The 15,705-nt window shown below is 40.1% G+C and overlaps 1 protein-coding gene across 2 annotated transcripts; it reads right to left on the bottom strand.

The window, feature by feature from the left end:
- Nucleotides 1-8,327: 8,327 nt before the first annotated feature.
- On the bottom strand, nt 8,328-15,517 carry LOC132161121 (SERPINE1 mRNA-binding protein 1-like). 2 transcript variants are annotated; one of them, XM_059570930.1, is made up of 8 exons: nt 15,161-15,517; nt 13,748-13,931; nt 13,186-13,326; nt 13,034-13,105; nt 12,850-12,924; nt 11,297-11,468; nt 9,709-9,894; nt 8,328-9,410 (listed from the first exon to the last, which is right to left on the bottom strand). In XM_059570930.1, the coding sequence occupies exons 1-8, from the start codon at nt 15,408-15,410 to the stop codon at nt 9,351-9,353; spliced, it is 1,140 nt and encodes a 379-aa protein (XP_059426913.1). In that variant the 5' UTR covers nt 15,411-15,517; the 3' UTR covers nt 8,328-9,350. The 2 variants fall into 2 exon arrangements, with proteins under 2 accessions (XP_059426913.1, XP_059426914.1); XM_059570931.1 differs by having other exon boundaries at nt 13,034-13,102.
- Between the last annotated feature and the right edge of the window lie 188 nt (nt 15,518-15,705).

Below are 15,705 nucleotides of genomic sequence, written 5' to 3'. Positions count from 1 at the left end.
GAAGTCTAGCATTCAAGTCTGATGATTCACCAAGAGATCAAAATATATTTTAATAAAAAAAAAATGTATATATAAGGTAAAAAAAAAAGTACACATTCTGCCTCAACTACTTATCTCTGAAATACAGATGACCTAACAGACTGTTAACAGCACACCAAGAGTACTGATACTTAAAGAATGTAAATTGTAAAGGTTTTAGGCCATATTCTACATCTATCCACTGAAACACTGCAGCTGTCCAACACTAACTAAAACTGTCATTTTTCAACTCTTTCACATCAATCAAGAAAAAATTGCACAAGTTTTAATATCAAGGCGGACTCAGTACTCTTATCGACTCTAAGATGTTTGACACAAATACATTATCAGCACATTCGTTTTTCATCAGCTCAGCTGAATACTGTCAAAAGCATCAAGAAAAAAATAAATAAAATGTTCTTTTTAGGATATTTGTGTGGTTTAGTCACAACAACTTTAAAATGAAAAGGTAAATGGGTCTGTGGAGAGATGGCAACACATGATTTTGGCCTGTAGACATTTTACCAGGCAGTCACAAATAGCCGTTCCTGCATATTCTACAAACTAAACCTCAATAATAAACTAGATTTCAACATTTTCTAAAGGAAATGCGAGCTGCCAAATGCTTTTTGCAAAATATGGGCTTGTAAGTGCAAGTGTAAATCCCAGGGATTAAAGTGAAAAAAATTCTTCTGACTGAAATTTTGTTTCAGGCCAAGTCATATTCCTTTCAATTTTTAAATAGTCGAGACCAATAGCATTTTAAGGGGAGACGTTTTAAACCGCTTTAATGTTGCCAGATGGCGTATTTTAAAAGCTATTTTAATCAATGAAAAAGAAAAAAACTTAGCTTGACAAATAATCAACCATCTACATAACTTTTCAGTGCATGTTTTTATTTATCTTATAAGACCAAACAATGTTTTATGAAACTCTTAATTAACAGGAAAAAAAAGATAAAGTAACAGCACCACCATTAAAGTGCTATTCTTGTGCAAAAGTCTCTAGAGTGCTTTTTACTTCTTCTGCCTTTTGGCTGTGAAACCATATTCCTGAAGCTTGGCTACACCAGACACCCGTTTCAGTGTTTGACTACTAACTACATGTGCAGGAGTTGCTCCATGTGAGGTGGAGGCTGTAGCACCAGTGCGTTTAACTCCAGGGATGGAGGAGGTGGAGGCTGTAGCAGCAGTGCATTTAACTTCAGGTTTGGAGGAGGTGGAGGCTGTAGCAGCAGTTTTATGTTTAACTCCAGGGGTGGAGGAGGTGGAGGCCGTAGCAGCAGTTTTGCATTTAACTCCAGGGATGGAGGAGGTGGAGGCTGTAGCAGCAGTGCATTTAACTTCAGGTTTGGAGGAGGTGGAGGCTGTAGCAGCAGTTTTATGTTTAACTCCAGGGGTGGAGGAGGTGGAGGCCGTAGCAGCAGTTTTGCATTTAACTCCAGGGATGGAGGAGGTGGAGGCTGTAGCAGCAGTGCATTTAACTCCAGGGGTGGAGGAGGTGGAGGCTGTAGCAGCAGTTTTGCGTTTAACTCCAGGGGTGGAGGAGGTGGAGGCTGTAGCAGCAGTGCATTTAACTTCAGGTTTGGAGGAGGTGGAGACTGTAGCAGCAGTGCATTTAACTCCAGGGGTGGAGGAGGTGGAGGCTGTAGCAGCAGTGCATTTAACTTCAGGTTTGGAGGAGGTGGAGACTGTAGCAGCAGTGCATTTAACTCCAGGGGTGGAGGAGGTGGAGGCTGTAGCAGCAGTGCATTTAACACCAGGGGTGGAGGAGGTGGAGGCTGTAACAGCAGTGCATTTAACTCCAGGGGTGGAGGAGGTGGAGGCTGTAGCAGCAGTGCATTTAACACCAGGGGTGGAGGAGGTGGAGGCTGTAACAGCAGTGCATTTAACTCCAGGGGTGGAGGAGGTGGAGGCTGTAGCAGCAGTGCATTTAACTCCAGGGGTGGAGGCTGTAGCAGCAGTGCATTTAAGTCCAGGGGTGGAGGCTGTAGCAGCAGTGCATTTAACTCCAGGGGTGGAGGAGGTGGAGGCTGTAGCAGCAGTTTTGCGTTTAACTCCAGGGATGGAGGAGGTGGAGGCCGTAGCAGCAGTTTTGCGTTTAACTCCAGGGATGGAGGAGATAGAGGCCGTAGCAGCAGTTTTGCGTTTAACTCCAGGGTTGAAGGAGGTGGAGGCTGTAGCAGCAGTTTTGCGTTTAACTCCAGGGATGGAGGAGGTAGAGGCTGTAGCAGCAGTGTGTTTAACTCCAGGGATGGAGGAGGTAGAGGCTGTAGGCAGCAGTTTTGCGTTTAACTCCAGGGGTGAAGGAGGTGGAGGCTGTAGCAGCAGTTTTGCGTTTAACTCCAGGGGTGGAGGAGGTGGAGGCTGTAGCAGCAGTTTTGCGTTTAACTCCAGGGATGGAGGAGGTAGAGGCTGTAGCAGCAGTGCGTTTAACTCCAGGCGTAGAGGAGGTGGAGGCTGTAGCAGCAGTTTTGCATTTAACTCCAGGGATGGAGGAGGTGGAGGCTGTAGCACAAACAGAAGAGGGGGAACCTTTCTTTACTTTTTTAACCCTAACTGCTGAGAGGACCTTCACAGCTTCCCTCAGTTTCCTTTCCTTTTGCTTGTCAAGGTTCTCCTTCTTTTTCTTCAATTGATTTTGGTATGTCCCATAAGAAGACAGGCACGATCTCCTCAATGCAGGGGTAATTTGTATTTTGGAGGCAGTTTCGCCAATCACCTTCATGTGGGACTTGATAATGGCTAAGCCTTCATAAGTCTCAATGTTTAGCCTAACCCTGTCTTTCTCAATTATGTCATCCATGATGTTAAACGATCCTTCCACAAGAGGGCCAGTGAACAATGATAGAAGAGCCTTTACCAACTTCCCTAAGATGGGGAATCTCATTCCTCCTCCTGGCATCTTCATGGCAAAGATCTTACTCCACCAATCAACATCGATTCGTGCAATGTTCTCCTCAAAACATTTGGCCAGTGCTCCTAGATCTGTATCAATCTGGTAGGCTCGCACCTCTTCATCCAGTTGACCCAACTCCTCAGACTTCACAGCATTTGGCAAGGCCTTGGCCAAGGTGTTGAATGCACCTTGAACTGATTTGTGGAGAATCAATGATGGCGTCAGCACAGATAAAGAGTTGATGATGTTGTTGTTGAGGGGAAGGTTTTTCAGGAGGTATGTTGCTGCCTTTATGTAGCCTTCTCTGAGAGAGCTGTAGACCTTCTGCACCCAGGGCTTCTTTTCCACTCTAGCCTTGTTTAAGGCAAAGAAGCTGAACTTCCCCACAGACAACCTTTTGTCAGTGTACTGCAGGTCTCTCTTGTGAACATTAAGCTTCAACAAGCCCTTTGCACTCAAGGGGATAGTTTCAGGCTTCATAAATTTTGAGAGAAGTTCCCGAACCAGTAGCACCATTTCAGCATGCAGCACATGGATCATGGGCTTTTCATTCTGCAACTTCTTCAGGAACACCTGGAAAGTTGGAAGTACACCTGAAAATCACAATAGAACCTGATTAGAAATGTGTCTGAATATTTTATCCATTTATTCATTATCACATTAATAGTAATGTAACATACTCTTCCTTGAATATTACAACCCTTTATATATTTTTTTAGCTTTATTGTTTTATTGTTATTTTCATCTGTATAAATTTACTTTGTTTTGAAATGTGCTGTTTAAAGGGATACTCCACTTTAAAATGAAAATTCTGTCATCATACAGATATTTAGAAGAATATCAATAACCAGAAACTGTCTGGTTACTGACATTCTTCTAAATACATTCCTTTCTGTTCAGCAGAAGAAAGAAATTCATAAAGGATTGAAACAACATGAGGGTGATTGTATGATGACAGAATTTTCATTTTAAAGTGGAGTATCCCTTAAATAAAGTTTAGTAGTAGTAGTATGAACCAAAGTTATCTGATTAACAGTGATCTAAAAACTGCATTTATGGTTAACTTAGATTCCATTCCAGGATTCCAGGAAAAATAAGCACATAATAAATATACCAATAAAAGGATTTCAATACATAAGAAATCTCTGTACTTTTCTTACCACTTAAAGTGAATAAAAAGTGAACATACCTCGGTATAAATCAATCAGGGTTGTGAGCTTGTCAAACTCTGAAAAAAGCATACAGATGCGCATCTTCCGATTTTTGTTGACATCACTTCCGATCTTCGCAGATTTTGCCATTTGCTGTTGCAGAAAAATTATTCTGGCCTTCTCATCAGATGTAACTGCATGCTAATCAAGAAGCTGGTTTAGGAGCCATCTGCATCACAAAAAAGCATATACACAAGGATTAAGGAGAGAAAACAGACATTGCTATTTCTAATTGCCAATACTTAATTTGTCATGATATAATTTTTGTTTAGAGGTCAAGGCACTTTCCATCCCTCCTATGAAGGTTATTTATTAATTTCACTGCATCTGTAATGAAGCCGAGCTTCAATATTTGTCCTTATTTAACCCTTTAAGTCACTACTGTATATCTATTACTTGATATAACCTAATTGATCATTGATATATACACACACACAGACAAGTGAATCTCAAAAAATTAGAATATTGTGCAAAAGTTATAATTTTGATGATTATTATGGCTTACAGCTTATGAAAACCACAAATTCAAAATCTCAGAAAATTAGAATATTACATGAAATCAATTTAAAAAAAGGATTTTAAATACAGAAATGTGATGTCGGCCCTCTGAGAAGTATAATCATGCATATGTATATAGTTAAATATACTAAATATTAGGGCTGCAACTAACGATTATTTTGATAATCGATTAATCTGTCGATTATTTTTACGATTAATCGATTAATCGGTTTATGTACTTATATTTTAGTTTTTTCCATTTTTTCCCCAAGTAAATTATTAATAAATGGTCTTTATCATTCAGCATAGATTTAAGAGATTGTAACCATTTTGCACTGTCATATCCTCATCAAAAATATACCTGGAGTTGTTTTATTGTGTTAGTAATCCTTTGTCGAACTCTTCTGCAATCAGAACACTGACCCATACTCTAGCAAATTTCACAAGGAGATTTCAAATAATGTTTTCACCATGGCAGTCCTTAGAGCTCCTAAAGTAGTTTAACATCCTGAACAAAGCTTATTAAGGAATCTTTCAGAACATATTTTCACGAAGAATAAGGATAAAACAGAATAAAATTGCAGTGCATTGTATTTTATTATTTACTGGGAAACAGCTTTATAGCTTTTGCTGTGAAATTGTAAACAATCCTTCAAAAAAAGTGCCAATGGCATGAAACCTGAATGGAACTCACAATTTAAAGTAAAATCCATCAGAAGGTTGTCCAGAAAAAAAATAGGACACACACAAAAAACCTGCTGTGTGAAAAAGAGCAGTGAATACTTAGAAAATAAGTGCATTTCAAATATCTACATTTACCTCTCTCATTCAGTCATAATTAGGCTGCACGACTGAATTTTGAACTGGTAAACGACAAACTGATCACAGAACATGTTTGTAAAGCTTTAAATGTTAACTGTTAAAAAGCAATGTTATCAGCTTTTACGACTAAACATTTGCAAACAACATTGTACTGGAGAATCTGCACAAATGAAAGTCTTAGGGGCCGTTCACAAATCGCGCCTAAAAACGCTAACCCAAGCGCTCGCGCAGAAGCGCCCCTGAGGCGTCTGCCTTTGCTAAGCAACGTTTAACGTTGTTACGGGAAAGGATGAAGCTGATTGGTTAGTTCTTGTCACATGACCCGCGGTGCGGTTGCGGCATTCGGAAAAGTTTAAATGTTTTTAACTCGATGCGGTGCGGTGTTGGAAATAACGAACTTGAGAGCGCAAAAGACGCGATATGTGAACGTCCCCTTAAACAGTGCAGTAGTGCAGAGTTTACAGGTTACTCTTCTTTTTTAAAGGCTCAATGTAAAGTACTCCCACATCACGCTGAATGACATGGCTGCAGAGACGCTGTTCGGGAAGCACGTGACATAAAACAAGGCCAGCTATTGGCTATTCGCTACTTCTCCTGTTGTACTGGCTGAGTAAAACCTCCGGTGGCTCATTACTGCCACACTTTGGTCACCGCAGATTTGAAATATGCACGAAATGAGCCGCTTACGGCAAATAAAAGTTATTTAGCAACGAATCGATGACTAAATTAGTTGACAACTATTTTAATAATCGATTTTAATCGATTAAATCGATTCGTTGTTTCAGCTCTACTAAATATATTAGTTTCACCTTTTAAGGAAAAAAGAAAAGAGAATGCTATTGCCATGTACCTGTGTTTGTGTTGATCATGAGGAGACAGCACGCTGTAGAAGTGCACAACCAATGGATCCATTAGCTCCCGTATTCTGTTGCACACATCTAGCATTTGCAGGAACCTGCTGCTGATGGGACGTATTAGGCTCTTATTCGCCAAATGAAGTAAGGACTGAAACTCAGAAAAAACTTCTTTCTGTTTTGGTGATTTTTCAATGTCATAGTATACATCAGAGCAAAATTGTTCCACAAATCCCTGGAAAGGATTTAAAAGGGCTTTGGCTGCATTTGAGACCATATGGACAGTGTCTCCGCTGATGTCCAGGAGTGATGGATTTTCTCTCCTGATTAGTGTCTCTACTCCAGACTTTTTCCCTCATTACATTGCAGTTATCCAACAGTATACCAACAACCTGATTCCAGTTCAGGCTATATGACTGGAGAATGTCTGTCAGTGTGTGTGTGATTGTTAAGGCATCTGCAATATTCATTTTCCTTGAGGCCATATGCTGAGTTGCCACTTTACCCATATCCTCATCAAAGTATCGAATAAGAACATTCAGAATCCTGTCCATGTTTCCATCTGTTGACTCGTCTACATTTAAAGAAAACATCTTCGTTTTCAGCTTTGTTGATAATTCGTTTTTCCAATGAACAGCAATGCCATGTGTGCACAAGTAGGAGGCGTGTGCATTAGATACAGACAATCTCGAAAGTGCACTCTTGTCTTTGACAGCTGATTGCATTAAATTAACCAGCGGTTGTGAGACTTTGAACGACAGGTCATGCTCCGCTATGAAAGAACATATGCGCACTTTTAGATCGCACACACGATCGGCCATGGATGGATGAACCTCCGTTGTGGTACTTATCGCACCAGGCAGGGAGCCTGTGTATTGCAGAGCACGAACGGCAGCATTGTGACTAGCTTCTGACTGATGGCGAGCAAGCACTTTTTTGCCATTATTGCCATATTGTAGTCTCCTGTGGCATACTGTGCAAAGACACGTACCTGGCAGTTTGATTTTTTTAGCCCACAAACTAAAAGGCTTGCCATTCTCACCCATTTCGCTGAGCCAAGCCCATCTCCACTTATTTTTGACACTTTTATCTATCTCCGATACATCGGAGCCTTCCTGCAATATAAGTGTGTCCATGGTAAAGTTAACTGAAATGTAGTTCTACACCAGCGCTCATCTGACATGCACTTCTCCAAAGCTAATTGAGTGAACACGGAGCAGCTTTTCCGTGAGCGGGAATTGAAAACCCGGAGTGGAACATGAGCGAAGTGATTACAGAATGCTTAGAGTGGAGAGAGGAACGTGCTTTCGCTCCACTCCAGGCTTTGATCACATCCCCCTCAGCAGGGTGAATACACCTCGTCTTTCCTTAATTTAAGACCTATTCAAACTAAAATTAAGACATTTATTACACTATTTGAGAAATTAAAGCCTATTCACGACCTTAAAATTATGAAAAGTGAATTTAAAACATAAAGGACAGGCGGGAACCCTGCAATTGACGGAAATCCGTCATAGACTCGCTGCAATTAACGGAAATCCGTCGTAGCGACGGAGAACTTTAATCCCTGAAATCCACTGTAAATGCAAACTGCCACATTTGCAATACGGTCCCATCCGTTAACCTGAATACAATTAGTATTTCTAAAGCATATATGAATTCAAATGAATGTAACTTTTAAATTAAAACTAGAATGTCAACACAAATGCAACATGCACTAACATGCAAGAATGTTGAACAACTGCATTTTAAATATGCTGCAAAAAATAAATGGCTCATTATTTTTGGCTAATGCATTAACTGTTAACAAATGGGACCTTATTATTTCTAAGCAAAAATGCATCTCTGACACCATTTTAACCAATACTAGATAGACCATACCACAAGAGACCTAATACAGTTACTAATAGAACCAGTATCACTATAGGGTGTTGCTGGGGGGTGATAATAAAATGCAACTAACCAGCATCAGACAAGCAAGTTTGAGGCGGCTTCATCTTTGAAGTTAAGTCACACAACAACTCTGTATGAATTGACCATCTTTTAATTATTGACAGAGGTCTAATAGCAGGGTAGGAATTCACACATCACATCAGCTGTTCCTCACTGAACAGGATGGTGTTTCTTTCAGATCAGTTATGCAGTAAAGCTGTTGCAAAACAATGGGGCAGAAAGAATGTAATATCTAACAGGATTTATCCATAACCTGGCTCAAATTTGTCAGTAAACAGGATTGAGGTGTAAACGTGCTTCTTGTATTTACACTGAAACTTTGCTTAACAAGAATGATACTATCCTGAGTTACCAGAGTCAATGGCATAAAGACACCATTTTGGACTTTACAGTGGTCATTTGACAAAAGACAATTTTTGTGGCGAGTGCAACTGAATCACCAGAACTACATATTGGCATTAATTTATGAATCATAAATTGTACATTTAACCGAAATGACTTCAGATTGTTTTTCAAGGACCGCCTTCAGGGAACCGAGGTGTTTAATTCAACAATGAGCAGAACCAAAATGCTCTATAATTTCCCTTAGAAATGCAGTAACCTTTACAAATTAAGACTAACTCGTAGATCTTGCCCCTGAAATGGATGCCTTGTTATGAGGCTTTTCTGTGTAAAAAGCAAGCTACGGGACCACCTTAAGAAAAACTGGTGTGCTCTTCACACCTATTTTTGGAAATGCATATTTTCAAGCAGCAGTACAAAAAGTATCCATGAACAATGCATAATTTCTGAGAAAAAAGAAACAACAACAAAAGAAACACTGTATGAAAACATCCCTGCTACCTTATTTCTAAATACAAAACCTCAACCAATAATTTGCTTCAGAATAGCAAGAAGTCCGTCCTTTTTTTTTTTCTTTTTTGTTCTCCATCTTTTTTTCTAAAACAGGTAAAATCAGTCTTCAGGGGTGAATGGCATGGATGACAGTCTTCCATCATTTCATCTGCTGAAGGATCCATTAGCATGCAAGCCTCGTAGACAAGGACCCGTGGAGGAGTGATCCTCGTGGGTGAGCGGAGCGTGCCCTCTGGGCAGCTTAAGCCAGGGCTGGGAAAGCCTCTGGGTCGTCCACGTTAGGGACAGACACTCCACCAACCTAAAAGAAGCAGATACAAGAAAAACAGCCCATTGGAGTCAAACGACTGAAACTTCAGGAGTTATTGTTCATTTCTGAGATTATCTAGAAAAACTAATCATGTACTTCATCTTTTTAAACGTTTTTGAACAAGTCTTGATTTGCTCAGAAAGGTCATTTGATTAAAGAACAAAGCAAAATCAGTAATCATAACTGAATCAGGTGAGTGTTACTCTATAAATAAGGTTATGACAACATCCATCAGTTGTACTGATTGATAAATGCATCCCTGCAGATGAAATGCACAAAGAGACTGTACCTTGTCTGGCCTGCGTTCACGAGGTGGCCTGGTAGCAGCAGCTCCACGGCCTCCTCTGCCACCTCGTGGTCCTCCACGACCACGTCCTGTGCGGCCCAGGTCCCCAAAGTTAATCTCCAGCTTGGATGTAATGTCATTAGCTGATTTACGGAAGTGGTGATCCCCAGAGGCATCATCAACAGAGGCCTGCAGGAAGGAAAAAATAAGGATAATAATAAAGAGTACATCTAAGAGATATAAGAGCTGAACGATTTATCGTTAAAAGATTACAATCTCAATTCAAACACCCACGCAATCCCATTTTTAAATGACAATGATCCGTCCGTGTACGTTTTGAAAAAAATCATACCAGAACATTCAAATCTGTGTTCACGCTGCCACTGACACAGATAGCCGATATTTACCACATTTAGGTCAGAAACAGCTTCTCTTTTCAACTACCGTATTTTCCGGACTATAAGTCACACTTTTTTCATAGTTTGGCTGGTCCTGCAACTTATTTATCAAAATTAATTTGACATGAACCGAGAGAAATGAACCAAGATAAAACATTACCGTCTTCAGCCGCGAGAGGGCGCTCTATACTACTTAGTGCTCCTGTAGCCTACACTGAGCAGCATAGAGCGCCCTCTCACGGCTGTAGACGGTAATGTTTTCTCTTGGTGCTTGGTTCTAAATAAATGCGACACATATGTTTTTTTCCTCATCTTGACGTATTTTTGGACTGATGCGACTTATACTCAGGTGCGACTTATAGTCCAAAAACTACGGTACATAGTATTATGTCTTTCATTCATTCATATCACAAAAATACAGGGATGAAAGTTTATATTTTAGATAGAAAAATTCAAAAGATCAAATCCGCTTTCACAAGTAACTGGCACTTCAAATAAAATTTGTGTCGAAAGCATTGTAAAAAAACAATTGTCATTGAATCATTCATTCAATAGATTTGTTCAAAGACACCGATTCATCCAGTAATGAAACAAGTATTATAAGTCACTGAATCATTCATTCAAACCACTTTTTTATCATTTTAATCTATAAAAAATATCAAATAAATATTAAAAGGTTTAATAAATCATTCAAATTAAATAAACACTTAAATAGGCAGCAGCAATAATGTTTTGTCACATTATTTTGTTTGGTTCAGAATAGTGAGAGAATCGTGATCTCTCAATTAAACCAGAATCTTGCAGCTCTATGATATAATATTTTCCTTTTATATGAAACTGAGTCTTTAGTTAAACATCCAAACCTCTATAACTATTAACCCAATTGGGAAGAAAAGGACTGAAGCAACAAAAAGGCAACGAATGTGATGAAACAGCTTCTCAATAATACAGCCTGAAGGCTTGTGTGTTTTTAAAGAAACACTGGGGTTGTGCTTTCAGAGTGATGACGTCACACTAAATGGAGAGCAATCAGGTTCCTCAAGCACACTTCCAGGCTACTCAGAAGTACATAAAAAAAATAACAAACCTTGACTTGGAGAATGGCAGGGATGCAGCAAAGTTTTACATTTAGCATGAAACAACTAATAAACACTATGAAACACAAAAAGCTCAAACACTGTCATTTTACTTACATCCTCAGCCTTAGACTTGTGCAGGACATATCCTTTCTTCCAGTCGGCTCCCTCATTGGCTTTACGAATGTTGAATTCCACTTTGGCTCTCTCTTTACTCTGCTGGGCTTTCCATTCATCCAGAGTCATCTCCTTAGCACCTTCTTCTTTAACCTCCTCAACCTCATTCTCCCTAAGGAAACATCAATATCAAAACTGAGCTAAAAGTGCAGCATCAAATTAGTTCAATAGTACAATTAAGAAGGGACCTTCAGTAACTGTTAAAGATTGAGAACATGTGCTTTTAACAGAGCCATTGTTCTTGAATCAATCCTAATGTTACATACTACGTTTTTCAGCAGTGAAAATGACTCAGCTAGGGCTGCATGATATATCGTTTTAAGCATCTAAATCACATTGCAGGATGTGCTGTTTAGTATACTAATCGTTATTCCATATGGACCCAATTACAGGGATCGAAACCCAGTTGATTGTTGGATTAATTGCAGTTTAGCCATCAAACGTGTGGTTTTCTTTGCTCACACACAGACAGCGTGTCTACACTGGACGCGACCTTTGCAAACCATTTGAACTTTGTGTCAGTACATCATAAACAGAACACAGCATCAGTTTACTGTTGGCGATTGGTAGTGTCGCTGTGCATCCAATGTAGTCTGCATCACTGATTATAATGGGTTCTAGCATTTAGTCATGCCGTGCCACGCCAGTCCCATCCGGTGTAGACACAGTAAGAGCCGAGCAGATGCACGTGAACACTGAATTCCATTCACTTCCACGTCTATTTGTGTCTGAAATGACACATGCGCACCAAAATGCTTGTTTCTGCAAGTATCCTTGTAAACAGTTGATTATGGCTTAAGGCTGATTTATACTTGTACGTCAGACCTACGCTATAGGCTATGCATCAGTTTTCATTTATACTTCTGCGTCGTTGACCGCGTCGACATGCTGTACACATGCAGACCGCTGGTGTTACGGCGTAGGCTACGGTTTAGGATGTGCGTATATGCTTAGACTACGGCGTAGGTTCAACACAGAAGTATAAATCAGCCTTTAGGTGAAGATAATTGTGAAAGAAAATGGATGTCTAACAGTTTACTGGTTCACAGCAGTTTAATTTTCCTGTTGCTTTCGGTGTCGTCATGTTGATCAAACAAAAACACAGAGAAAAATCCCCTTTGTAGCTTTAACACAGATTTACTGGATTTAATGTATAAAGTGAAGACTATGCAGTGTTATTTTACATTTTATTATTCAATTTCTGTACCTGAATACTGTTGAGACTCGCTTAAAAAATATAAAGCACTGTTTATTTTATTTGTATCTTTGTTCTATTATATTTATCTATGCTTGTAATTTATTTTCTATGCTGATTAACTCACCTACAATATCACCCCAATCATTGATTATTTAGAGCTATTCAAGTCATCTGGTGATTTCTTTTTTTTTTTCATATCGCAGAAAAACAATATATCACAACGTGAGTTTTTTCCAATTTCATGCAGCCCTAGACTCAGCAGTGCAGCACTAATTTAGAGCTGAAGTGTACACACTTGTTCTCCGAGTCAGCAGGTGGGTGTTCCTCTCCTTCGGGGGTGTCCTCAGTGACGTTTGACTGGTCAAGCTCGCTGTAAATGGAAAGGAATGCATCCAATTTCACAAAACTAACAATGAACCAAAATACCTCCAACTGACCAGTCTGTGACTCAAATTCACAGGATCTGTTGCTCCACTGACCTCAGCTCATCCTTAACATTGCCCCAGTTATGAGATCCACTTCCTCCACGTTTTTCTTCTCCTCTCAGGCTGCTGAAACAAAAACTAACACTTAGCTTTGATATGTCACACAGGTGGCATTTGGAGTTAACGTGTGGATGCAAATGACTTACGATCGGTCGCTGCCGCTGTGTCTGTCAAACTCGCGTTTACCGCGAGAGTCAAAGCCGTCAGTCCTGCCAACGCCTCTGCCCCGGCCTCCGCGCCCTCCTCTGGCACCGCCACGACCCCGGAACGGCCTGTCACTGACAGACCTGAAGAGAAGAGTTAATAAAACAGTTATATGTCAGTGGTTTCTGATAAAATTACCTAAATTTGAATCTTAACTACAGCGCAACTTTATGCAGGAAAAAGAATGTTTTAAGATCCTTTAAAGATTTAAGTGTTTTCACTGAAATAGTTTATGCAATTTAAATGAACATCGAGTTCAAAATTTATTTTCAAAATGAAACAAGAATTGTTCACATTAAGATCTACAACATGCATTTTTTTCCAAATAGGGTGAATTTTCATTTCACGTAGACTTCACATTATCAGAAATATAAAAAAATATATATATATATATATATATAGCATTAAAAACAAATGCATTCTTCTGTTTGAATTTAACATGTTCAATATAAAACTTCAAGGATCAACTATGCATTATGACACAAACCAAGTCAATTGACTCACTTCTCCACTGAGAAATCTCCACCCTCAGCAGGTTTTTCATCAGCAGGTTTGTCAAATCGTCGTTCACGCGGTGGCCTCCTGTCAGGCCGTCTGTCGGCTGGTGGACGACCCTCCCCCTGACCTCCCTGCGGCTGGGATCCTGGCTGACCCTGCTGCTCCGGTCGGCGGCCCATTCTCCGCATGCCTGCAAAACAGACACAGTAATGATGCAACTCCACTGATGATAACAAGCATCACAGAAAACAATGAATGAGATGGGGAGGGGGACACACTAGGCGATGTCTTGATCTAAATCATATTAAATTTACTTCTATTAATGTTCTTGATAAGTGCAAAAATTGTCATTATTCACTCACCCTCAAAATTGCTCCACAACAGTTTAACTCATTTCATTAGAGTAACTCTAGAGGCTAAATCTGCCACCAATTTAATTAAAAAAAAACCTAATATATATATATATATATACTAATTTTATAGTCCCTTATTAAAACTGACCATGATTTTACGATGAATTACGATGGAAATACACACTATTATTCTATTACTTCCTAAAACGGTCTATTTTTCTTATTAACTTGCGCCGGTGTAAGGGTATTTTTATTTTTTGTAATATACTTCGTTTTCATACTAGCAGAGCAATAAACCCCACGCGGTGGGTTTTGATAATAATGGTTTGCGCCTCCTGGCTGATACCACCCTCCACCTACAGAAATAGACGCTCTCGCGCGACCCAACAGCTGATCACGCGCCGCTCGTCCCGCCCGCGCGCACCTGTTCACGAACCGCTGCCTCCTCTCATCCAGAACAGTCAAGGCCACTGACACCCGAAAAAAAAAACTTTTGACAGCCCTACCTTCAGAATAGTTCAGACCGCAATTTTAAAGCACGTAATGAAATTAAAAACAGGCGTTGAGCGAATAACAATAGGAGGGTTTTCACTGGGAGTGTCATGTATGAGAGGACGGTCTCTGTTGCCTCAAACACGAGGTTGGAGCTGCTCTGCTGCTCGACGTTAATAAAAAAGCCATGCGATAACGGACTGTGCATTCGCAGACTAACGATAAAGGTTTTTTATAGCACTGAATGGAAGATTTTTACTAGCATGTTGAATTAAATGCACAAATATACCGGACATTTAACAAACACACGGGTGATTATCATTAGGCCTGCAGTTCGTGAAGAATCTAGAAAATAATTAAGCAGCAACAGGTTCCACTAACGTGCGTCACACATAAAACATTGGACGGCGCGAAAAAGCACATTTGCTGAAAGCGCTGGAAGTTTTTGAGATGTCAGGTAGATCATCAACAATAGTGATGTGCGTGACCTCATGGGCTTTACTAGCGCCTTCTGCAGACTACTCACTTAGGAACAGTGTGAGCAAATGACGAGTTCAATGCAAGCCATGTTTACCATCTTTTTTGAGAGGAACAGGAGCGGGTTTCTCTTCCTTCTCGGAAACTGGGTTTCTCCTTTCTTTCTGTGACTCCTTTTTGGACTGCTTTGCAGCCTGCGCTGCGGTCTTGGCGGCACCAGGAGCGGTCGCATCCTTCTTCTTTTCTGCCTGCTTTAACAGCTCAAACGGATCCTCTTCATCATCAAATAGCTGGTCGAACCGATTGGTTACGACACAGCAAAAACCTTCTTGCAGTTGACCGGGCATGATGGCCCCCTTTCAGCAGGATTTTCCTCCGATTCTACGGGGATTGAGCGAGAACTTCGCTGCGAGATGCCACAAGATGGCTGTAAAAGACTCACGCTTCTCTTCCGGTGTAAAGACATCCGGGGCTCTGACCGCAAAGTCGTATGGGACATGTAGTCGCACAATATACTCCAGAGAAAAGAGAGACAGAAATTACTCAACATAGTTTTAATTGGCTAAATTGGCTTTTGTATTATCATAGTATTAAAATGATCTATTATTGTGTAGATAGAAGATTGGTAGATAGAAGATTACG

The sequence above is a fragment of the Carassius carassius genome, chromosome 17, assembly GCF_963082965.1.
Source record: "Carassius carassius chromosome 17, fCarCar2.1, whole genome shotgun sequence".
Taxonomy (NCBI): Eukaryota; Metazoa; Chordata; class Actinopteri; order Cypriniformes; family Cyprinidae; genus Carassius; species Carassius carassius.
Note: the sequence above shows the minus strand (reverse complement) of the source record. Positions and strands in the feature narration are given on the sequence as shown.

Coding starts and splice junctions, on each gene's coding strand:
- LOC132161121 (XM_059570930.1), bottom strand. CDS start 15,410: ATGCCCGGTCAACTGCAAGAAGGTTTTTGCTGTGTCGTAACCAATCGG. Junction 13,932..15,160: donor TGTTCCTCTCAAAAAAGATG/GTAAACATGGCT, acceptor TCTGTTTTGCAG/GCATGCGGAGAATGGGCCGC. Junction 13,106..13,185: donor CACAGCGGCAGCGACCGATC/GTAAGTCATTTG, acceptor TTTTTGTTTCAG/CAGCCTGAGAGGAGAAGAAA.